At 35.1% G+C, this 10,663-nt stretch overlaps 1 protein-coding gene across 1 annotated transcript in view; it reads right to left on the reverse strand.

The window, feature by feature from the left end:
- Positions 1-1,858: 1,858 nt before the first annotated feature.
- Positions 1,859-10,663, reverse strand: part of UFL1 (UFM1 specific ligase 1) — a 50,150-nt gene continuing 41,345 nt past the window's right edge. Inside the window, exons 13-19 of the mRNA XM_024759326.1 lie at positions 8,946-9,063; positions 7,637-7,800; positions 7,423-7,553; positions 5,266-5,346; positions 4,867-4,952; positions 4,180-4,360; positions 1,859-2,146 (exon numbers count right to left, since the gene is read on the reverse strand). Of these exons, the coding sequence (XP_024615094.1) occupies positions 1,928-2,146; positions 4,180-4,360; positions 4,867-4,952; positions 5,266-5,346; positions 7,423-7,553; positions 7,637-7,800; positions 8,946-9,063 (980 nt within the window). The 3' untranslated portion in view covers positions 1,859-1,927. The remainder of the gene's footprint in view (positions 2,147-4,179; positions 4,361-4,866; positions 4,953-5,265; positions 5,347-7,422; positions 7,554-7,636; positions 7,801-8,945; positions 9,064-10,663) is intronic.

A 10,663-nucleotide genomic window follows, 5' to 3' on the forward strand; every position in this document is an offset into this window, starting at 1 on the left:
AACAGAAACAACAGACTTTATTTTAAATAACATTCTTAAATCTTCTTAAATCTGCCCATTAAGATCATAGTAGATAAACATGGAACAACTTTTATTAATGAAATTAGATTTTTAATATGAAATCAGCTAAATAATTTTATTTACAAAAAAATTAAAACTGCTCTTACTGAGGAAAAATAACCATTTTGATGAAACAAATTTCATGCAAACAAAATAAGAATATTTTATTTGCTTCACTGTCTCTTCTATTTTTATTTTCACAAATTAACAAAGTCAAATGCTTTTATTTGCTTCATTGTCTATGATCTAGTTTGACTCAAATGTGGATTACTTTGATATCTCTTGAAGCATAAATGGTAAGGTCCTTAAAGACAATAAAAAATCAGGTTGGGTGTTCAGTATTTTGGAAGCTGAATCAACAAATGAATTGGAATTTGTGTTCACAGAGGATTTGTCATTTTTCTTCCTTTGCCCTTATGAAAATATATTAATAGGAAATTAGCAATGGAAAATATTTTTTAGTTTGTTACATTCCTATCAACTTTGCTTAGCAAATTATATTTCTTTCAATATTAATACTTTGTCTAGAATTAGTGTAGAGGTAGACCAATCTTTGTATTCAAACATTTTCAAAAATAGTTTTAAATGCCACATAAGGTATTATATAAAACAGTATTTAAAAAAAATATTTGAGATTTAATTTACTATTTTAAATAAGTTCCTCTTTTATATACAATAAATTGTTGCTTGAAACTCATCTGATTGAAATGATTACTCCAAGGAACTATTTTAGTCTTTAACTACTACTAATCTTTACAGAACAAGAACACCTATTTTTTTTTTTGCGGTACGCGGGCCTCTCACTGTTGTGGCCTCTCGCATTGCAGAACACAGGCTCTGGACGTGCAGGCTCAGTGGCCATGGCTCATGGGCCTAGCCGCTCTGCGGCATGCGGCACGTGGGATCTTCCCGGACCGGGGCACTAACCCATGTCCCCTGCATCAGCAGGCGGACTCTCAACCACTGCACCACCAGGGAAGCCCCAAAACACCTATTTTTAAATAAGCGTTTCTATTTTGAAAAAAAAAAGTTCTAATGATTTAAATGCACTTATAGATCCCCTACAACAAAGTATTAGGTGATGGTGACTATTAATATAAAAAATGAAATTCAGAAATGCAAACTGGGTTAAAAAAACTATATTAAATTTTTAGTTATTACAATGTTAAAATGTGACTTACACCTATCAGTAGTAAATTATATTTTTTCTCTCACTCTTGTTAGCATCGTACTTTAGAATAGAGCACAGCAGTGCATGGGCTCCTCGGGTGTTCTTCTGTACCTGTAAACACATCCCTGAACCTCCCAGCCACATAAAAGTTCACTCTTGTGGGGGAGATGAGAAGCCATCTATCTGCCAGAAATAAGAGTGAGGGCTTAGTAATAAAAAAATATTTTGCAATTTTCTGTATTAGGTTTGAACCATTCTCTATTAATTTTAAAGTAAAAACACTATTTTCAACACCAAAAAAAAAATGACTGCATTTTAAGTTTCTGCTTAATATGTGTAAATTTACACGTGTCACTTCAAATCCAATAACAACGAATGAGTCCTTTCCTAGAGATAAAAGCAGAAGATTTATTCTTCATTCAGCATCTAGAAAGAAAATAAACCTGAAATGTATAATTTTTAGAATAATGTGAAAAAGAAATCTTCCATGGAGAACCCAATTTACAAAAATTCACATCTTTGTAAGATTTACAATGAATACAACACTACTGTTTTAACTGAACTGTGAGTGTGGGAAGTGCTACTGGGTGGGGGATTCCGGACTGTGAAATGCGTTATTTTTTTTTTGTAACCACTCACCTTTAACTTTGGGGAAAAAACGTTTACTGTATGACAACATTAAGTAAATTAAAATCATTACTCTTCTGTTACTGATGATTTCCTGGATTTGACAACAAGGTCTTTAATGGATGAGGAAAGTTCTTGAAGCTCTTTACGAGTCATACTGATGATATCTTCTTGTTCTTTGTCTAATTCATCACTCAAGGGATCTTCTCCCTGCCCAGTCTTCTTACTTTGACTGACTAAATGCTTTATAACCAAACCTTGATACTTTACTAAAAGAGTATGTTGAACCTGTGAAAAGAGGAGAAAAGTTAACAAACATGATTTAATTTTCTGTAGAACAAAGTATTGGGTTGGCCAAAAGGTTCCTTCAGTTTTTAAAGTAAATTCATTTTCACCAGGAACTTTATTGAACAACATATTCATTGTTTTGTTCCACTATTTTCTGCCATTTTTCAGGCAGCTTCATAATTCCACCTTCCCCAAATTTTTTTTTCTTTTTGAACACAAATGTTCCAGGTGCCTTTTACAGTCTTCCAGGGAACTGAAGTTTTTTCCATTAAGAGAATTTTGTGAAGACTGAAATAAATGGAAATCTGAAAGTGTGATATCTGGTGAATACAGTGGATGAATCAGAACTTCCCAGCCAAGCTGTAATAGCTTTTGCCTGGTCGTCAAAGAAACATGCAGTCTTGCGTCATCCTGATGGAAGGTTATGTGATTTCCCTTGACTAATTCTGGGTGCTTTTCGTCTAGTGCTGCTTTCAGTTGGTCTCTTTGGGAGTACTCGTTGGAATTAGTCTTTTGGTTTTCTGGAAAAAGCTCATAATAGAGGACTCCCTTCCAATCCCACCATATACACAACATCACCTTTGGATGAAGACCTGCCTTTGGTGTGGTTGATGGTGGTTCATTTCGCTTGGTCCATGATCTCTTCTGTTTCACACCACTTTTCATTGCTCATCATAACTTGTTTTAAAAATGGAACATTTTCGGTAGAGAATCACGTGCGGAAATACTGTCAAGGTTTTTTTCGCTTATGTGGAACCCAAACATCAAAGCGATGAACATAACCAAGCTGGTGCAAATGATGAAAAACGCTTGATTTGGATATTGTGAGTATGTCGCTATCTCCTGCATGGTATAATGTTGATTGTTCTCAATTAATGTCTCAGTTTGACTGCTATCAACTTCAACTGGTCTACCGACTGTGGAGCATTGTCCAGCGAGAAATCCCCAGCACAAAACTTCACAAACCACTTTTGACATGTTCAGTCAGTCACAGCACCTTCTCCATACACTGTACAAATCTTTTTGTGTGTTTTGGTTGTGTTTTTACTTTTTTTTTTTTTTTTTTTTTGCGGTATGCGGGCCTCTCACTGTTGTGGCCTCTCCTGCTGTGGAGCTCAGGCTCCGGACGTGCAGGCTCAGCGGCCATGGCTCACGGGCCTAGCCCTCCACGGCATGTGGGATATTCCCGGACCAGAGCACGAACCCACGTCTCCTGCATCGGCAGGCGGACTCTCAACCACTGTGCCACCAAGGAAGCCCGTTTTTACCTTTCTTGAAATGATAAAGCATAATATGCCGAAAATGTTGCTTTTTTTTTTTCCATCTTCAATATTAAAATGGCTACACAAAAATTCACCAATTTTGATGTTTTCTTTTTAACAGCACACTGATATGACAGCTGTCTTAATACAATCTAACAATATTGTTTCAAATAAAGTTAAAGACAACTGACCGCTACTGGAGCCATCTTGGAACTTCTTGGCCAACCCAATACATTGACAGTCTTCATCTTTACAAATTACTGGCCATAGAATTAGAAAGCTGAATCTAGCAAGGTCTTTGCTCTCAAGGAATTTACAGTTTGGGGGAGATAAAACATGAACAGGTCATTTTAATGTAAGTTGACTGAACTAGCTTCTATCACCAAAGATACTGTCAAAGTGATACGGAGTTCAAAGAAGCCAATTTACCTTTAGCTGAAGAGTTTCTCAGATGAATTTGTGCAGGATAAGAATTTTTGAGCTGGTCCTTAAAGGACAGGTTAAACCTGCATAAACTGAAATGCAAGACTGAACATTATTATTTCTCTTCCAAAAGCTTAATTTCCAGATTCAGAATATTCCTTACCATGGAAAGATTCCTGAGCTATGCTGAGTTTTAAAAATCAACCTCCTAATTCACTGTTTCCATTCTTGGAAGCAGGAAGATGATGTTTTTTGTGTCTTAGTGTTCACAATGATTCACATCTATCCATTCAAAATAGTCAGAATCTAAAAGCTATAAAAGTTTCAAGTGCACCGAAAATGTAATACCTCTGGAATTTTACTATTCAGAAAAGCAATGATCTGTGGGACACATCTTCCAGGTGCATGGAGCATGCTGTGGGTTGAGAACTGAAACAACAGAACCGATGTGAGATGCAGAATAAGAGCAGGGTCTTCTGTGACTTTTAGCTGTTCAGCCAGTGCTTGTCGATGCTGGAACAGTATCTGCCTAAACAAAAATAAAATAATACATTATCATATTTTAACAAGTTCTCACCAACTTCAATTCTTCTATTCTGTTTTCACTTTTAGCATCTCTAGTTTAATTAATCTAGTTCCATGACAATTTTAAAGGACTTTTTAGGGGATACAGACACACATAATCCTAAACAGCATGGACAAACTAATATGCCAGAAAATGACAGAAAAACATATATATATATATGGAGCAGGGATACTCAAAGTATGCTTTTTATTTTGAATTGTTGGGGATCAAACAGATGTGCATTAGATTAAATAAGCGTTCCTATAAAGGTCTTAAAGCTAATAAGTTCCCAGGCTTGATCAACTATGGGATTAGCAACTCTGCTACCTTATTCTATTGGGTCAGAGAGAGGATATGAAGACTAACTATGACTGAAGGTCTACAGCCATTTAGACACAACAGTTCTCTATGCAAGATTCAGATAGACTCCAATTTCAGATACAAAATTTCAGACATTAATTCAATGTTACCTTTCCCTTTTTTTGTCTCCCCTTTTCACCATAATATCACAAGCTTCTGCTGCAGAGTCCAGACAAGAAAGAAAGTCTTCTATGCTCTGAAAAGGTATTTAATACCATGATTTACTTTTATAAAACAGGTAGCCTAAAGAAAAGCATTCATTTAATACCATTTTATAATTTTACAACCTGGATATAATTTTTAAAAAGGTCATTTTGTCATGAAGTTTGAAGCTGTGATTTAGGACTAGAGGGTAAAATGCCCCCAGCTTGGTCTCTTCCTTCACCTGCCAAAGAGGTGTCTGAGTGCAGGATAATAGGTTTAGATTTCAGTTATTCTGATAAAAATCTATCTATTCAAAGATCACAAATTCTAGCCCAAATATCTAAATAAAATAAAACTTCACTTACCTTTTCATTCAGAGAGCTATGGAGTTTTGTGAGAGCTACTTTAGTTTCTTCTGATAATTTACTTAGAATTTTTTTTCTTACCTATAGGGCAAAAGAAATTCCTTTGGAATTGTGCCTTTGACATGTACTGGATATAAGTTTAAACAAAGCAAAACAAAAAACGAGTATTTACTATTGTAACAGAATGCTGAGTGAAATTTATCTTTGTTCTTATATTTTAGACCACAAACTAGGGATAAAAATATGCTAAAACGCTCTAAAATCAGAATGCTAGTCAACAGTCAGTCAAAGACGCTAGATGCAGCCGCTACTCCTCCCATCTGCTCCAGCAGTATAAGAAGAAGAATGACAAAACAGAGCGCATGAGTGAATGAGCATATACACACCATTCATCGTGCAAGAAAAATAATTTTGGGTAAGAGGCTGCTCCTGCTTTTTTCTATTGTGGTGGGAAGAGTGTTTTTCTCTAAGGCCAAGTGAGGGAGCCCCACTCATAAAGATCCAGAAGGCCATAAAGATCCAGGATGCCTATGAGCGAGGGGACCTGAACCACAGAAGGATGGCTGCTTGTTATACTGTCTAGTGTGTGGAACCTTTTCAGCACCCCTCTCCACACAGCTGTGCTTTGTGAAGTTTGGTGGCATTCTTGACCAGAGTCTTAGGGCTCCTTCTAGTGCAAAATTTCTGGAGGAGGCCTTATTGGAATGGCTTGGCCAGCAGGCCCTGAAAATTACAGTATGTCTTAGAAGATTGGACCAACCTATTGACTCCTACCCCATGCTACAGCAATCCTCCTGTGGCCCTTAAAGGGCATGGGAAGGACCCCAGGTACTTCCCACAGCAGAGGCTGGCATGTAGGCAGGTACATGGAACTATCCAAGCAGTTGAGAATCACTGCTCAATGCAAAGAATGGGAGGGAAACAGTACCTTGCTGGGGTAGGAGAGATAAATGGACCTTTATCTGGAGGTTTAGGGGGAGTCCTTGCTATGAGAAGGAGTCACATGATACTAAAAACATCCCCACAAAACAACCTATCCCACCTATGCAACAAAGGCCACACCACGAGAAGCCACAAGCATTAGACTGATTTGGTTTGACCTAGATCAAGGCCAGTGATAGCAGTCAGTCTTATGAAGGCACTGCTGTCTCTTTCATTCTTCCTAATCTCCAACCTTAAGTAGATCTAGGGTGAGGAAGAAGAGGAGGAGGACTCCTAGGGATAGGCCATACCTTTCCTCCTGTAGGCAACTGGGAGCCATAGCTCCACCTTACATTGCAAGAAGGGAAGAGATGAGCTTTGAATTTGAGATTAGAATTTAAGAAAATGAACTGGAATTAGTCTAAATAAATGAGATGGTGTCACGAAATGAAAATGACTGCAAAGTCAAAACACTGATAAGGGACTTGCAACTCAGCAGGAAAAAGGGATGTGATGTAACAATAATCAGGAAAAAATAAAATAGCTGATTCCAAAGTAACTAAGCATCATTACCCTTTTTTTTCCTTGTTCTGGGTGCTTCCTGGGATTCTAAACTGTGATGCTAGCCTAGACCTTTAAGAATCTGTTAAAATTTCAGCTGCTTTACTTCCAGCTTCTATGATGGACACCTCTTCTCTCTGAAGATCTGCCTAAATTAAGCCAGTTCATTTGTCCCGTCTCTCTTTCCTACCCCTCTTTGAATAGTGACCCTCATTCTTTGCAAGCTACCTGGTGAAATTAAATCCAATCTGAGTCATCTGATGAGCTTAAAAAAAGATTTTATAGGCTACTCAGCTTATTTACTTTTTTTCAGAGATAATACGTTTTATAGGCTACTCAGCTTATTTACTTTTTTTCAGAGATAATACAACGTTTTCCTGTTGCTTTCTGTACAATAATAGGAAGTAGAAGGCCAAGCACGCATGCTATATTTATTACAGGCATTCCCAGACACAATGACTAGTATTTCCTTACTTTTATTATTACTGTTAATAGACTGGCTATATTACCAATCCTAGTAGCAACTGTATATATACTGTACTAAACTTGAACTAAAAATCTGACAGATTTCTTCCTAAAAACTCCTTTTATTTTCCTTTTAGATGTGAGAAAATAAAACATGCTTGGATTTCAAAGCAAAACACATCAAGAGTGGCAAGAAAATCACTAACTTACTTCACTTGTAATGGTTGCAGGGTTGTCTACTGCCATCATTAAGTCCGAAGCTAAGAAGTTGAAAATGAGATTAGTGACATCAGTACACACTGTCTTCAGCAAGTGCTTCGTAAGAGCAGCCTGGGTATCATCTGGAAAATAAAAGTGCTTCATTAAAATGAATGTCCAAGGACAATTATGAGAATCAACGAAAAAACAGTGTTAAGTATAATACCTGTAAAGAACTTCATCCCTTTTTCAAATAATCGAATATTATTATAAAGGTTTGAAACCTCTTCTTGCAAGTCCTTGATCGTGTGCTTCCTGCCAGTTCCAGAGGCAGAAGTTGAAGACATGAATACTGAACGTACCACTTCGAGATAAGTTTTATTTAGAGGTCTGTGCATGAGATAAATATATTTAGTTTATTAAAATGTACTGGGTTTATGTAGATAAGAAATTTTGCTTCTATACAAATAAAGCTTTAAAAACGATCCCTGTTAAACAAATAAGATTAATTTGGGGAATAGTTAATAAGAATTTTCCATCAAATTCCAGAAATTCTAACTTCAATGAATTACTTTTCTCTGTTTTAAAGTACTAAAAGTTATTGCATGAAAGACAATAAGAAAAACAGTAACAAAAGCTTCAGTTCAAATTCAATTCAGAGCAGCTTTTTAAAGTTAACTTGGAGAACAGCAGCCTATACATTTGTTTCCCATCCTCAGGAATGATAACAAATTCTCAATTTCTAATGTACTATAAAAGATATGTATTTTTAAAAAATGTTTTTATGCCCAACTCAGAATAGATTATTTTAAAAAGTTATGGCAAATGATTAATAGTAACTATTTCATCTTTTTATATACAAAAAATGTAATTATGTAATGTATTCACGCACAAGAATGTTCACTTAAGTTTTTAAAAAATCTCACTCACAAAAGCTGTTCTAATTCAAAAATTTAGATGCACTAGGCTCCTGGATTGCATTTAGAGAAGCTTACACATAGAGACTAACTTGGGGGAAAACCATGTTAGCTAGCAGTAGTCAAGTTATACACAATTTCTTTTATTTCTGTATAAAAATAAATTTAGCCTGGTTCACTTATAAGGTAGTGCTGTCTATTTTATTCTCTTTGAGGGCAGTGTGTTACTTTATTTTCTCCCTAGAAGTGCACTGTTTAATCTCTGTCAAATAGAAAATACTCTTTTCTTCATTTTAGATGTATTTTCATGCAGTGTTAGAGACCAGCCAGTGATCAGTGCTGGTGTTTTTCTCCCAATTAGAACTGTAAGATGAGTGAAGGAGACCACCTCCACACTCCTGCCCTGTATTTCCGACGAAACTGCCTTGCCCAAAGCACTTAAATGTTTGTTGAACTGTTTCTGTAAGCAAACAAATCTGGAATTTGGTGACTAGGTTAAATTTTAAGGATTGAAAAGAAAACACCTAAATTATGTTTTCTATGATCTTGGTAAAAATTTTAAGTAATAACTCACTAAATTTCTATTATAAAACAGAAAACATATGTTCTTATACTTGCTTTATTAAGTACTCAGCAAGTTCAGAAATAAACTCCTCAGGGGCATCTTGTAAATGTTTTCGTAAAAAATCTTCAATCTCATCCTGGAACATAAAAGTGATCTCTGGCTTCTTCTTTCCTGTAATAAAAATGAGCCATAGGAAAAAACAAAAATAAGCAACCTACAAGCAAATAAGGTTCCATTAATATATATAATAAGATGGTAATTCATTTATTGCCTACCATAAAGTCTCCATGGTTAGTTTGTCACCAAAATCGCCAATGATGTCCAATAGCAATAACCAATGAAAACACTGTTAAAATAGGATATATAGTGGCATTTCTTTTGAGTAATAATTTTCTAACTTGTTTTCTACAAGTCAATCAAAAAATAATAGACAATTTTTTCCTCCCAAACTTGGATGATGCAAATAGTTGGAAATCAAAACTAGTGGATAAAAAAAAAATCTTTCAGGAAAGGATAATTTTTCTCTGTTGAACAATGGATACTGAGCAGAATGTCCTTTATAAAAATAAATATTTAATAAAAATCCAATCATCCTTATAATTTACACAAGCTTTTCAGGAAAGGTCTTTATAATCAAGTGAACCACAACTCCAGTAGAATTAAGCTAAAAATTGTCTATTTTGGAAAGGCATGGAAGAAAAAACAACTAAAAATTTTACACCCATAATTTATTTTTGCTCTCACAAAAATAATTCTATATCAAGGAAAATTTGTATGTAATGGAAATAATTGTTAACTGTGGAAATGTCATGCCTACTCACTTACTTGGAAAAGTATGAGTTGCAAAGAAAGCTAACAATATTTCCATTACTAATTGTAAAACTATAAAAAAATGATTATTCCCAGCTAAATTAGGTTATTGACTCTATAAGTAAAACCTTAGAAATAAAAAATAGAATAGCTCAAAAATCAATTTTCACTATGCATCAAGATCTAAGTACAACTACTTATTATAGCTTTAGAATAGATGGAAAAGTACTATCCGTTTTTTCTGAGATCTGCTATTCATTCCTGATCTCTCACAACAAATAGTATCTGATTTCTCCATCTGCTTCCTGCATGCATTTTACTAGTTATTAAATTGTATTTCCTTCTAGTAATCTTTCACACAGAGTTGATTGTATATTTTAGCTGAGAACCTAACTGCATCCTCCATTTCTGAGATTACAACAGAACCCTTTTTCAAAAGTACTGAAATTACCTTTTTTTTAATAGGGAGAATGGTTTTACTCTTTTATACCTTCTCTCTTATACTATACACAAAAAGAATATCACATGCCTCATTTAACAATTACTTAGGGCTACACATTTTAGAGAAGTATTTTCTTAAATGCTACTTCACTCCCACTCCTTGTTACATCTGGGAAAATAGGAAAATCCATTTATTAATGAAAAAGTAAAACACAGAATAGTCTTAATGCTAATTAAAATAAGGGTAGAGCTCATAGTTTCTAAGATACTTTTCCTTTAATTAATACTGCTTTATGTATGTTGAGAACAGTAGTCACTGTTACCTATCTTAGACTACTTTAGACAGATCTTAAGCAATTTTTCTGTTACAGGTAGCAGCACATTAATATCTGAAGCCTTGTCACTTATATCTCCCAAGCCCATACATAATAAATTCTGTGGAATAGGTAAAAGAAAATGTCAAATCATCATTTCAAGGTTTTTTTTTTTTTTTTTTTGGGGGGGGAAAGGGGGGGGGGGG

Source organism: Neophocaena asiaeorientalis, unplaced genomic scaffold, assembly GCF_003031525.2.
Source record: "Neophocaena asiaeorientalis asiaeorientalis breed wild unplaced genomic scaffold, Neophocaena_asiaeorientalis_V1.1 scaffold505, whole genome shotgun sequence".
NCBI classification, from domain to species: Eukaryota; Metazoa; Chordata; class Mammalia; order Artiodactyla; family Phocoenidae; genus Neophocaena; species Neophocaena asiaeorientalis.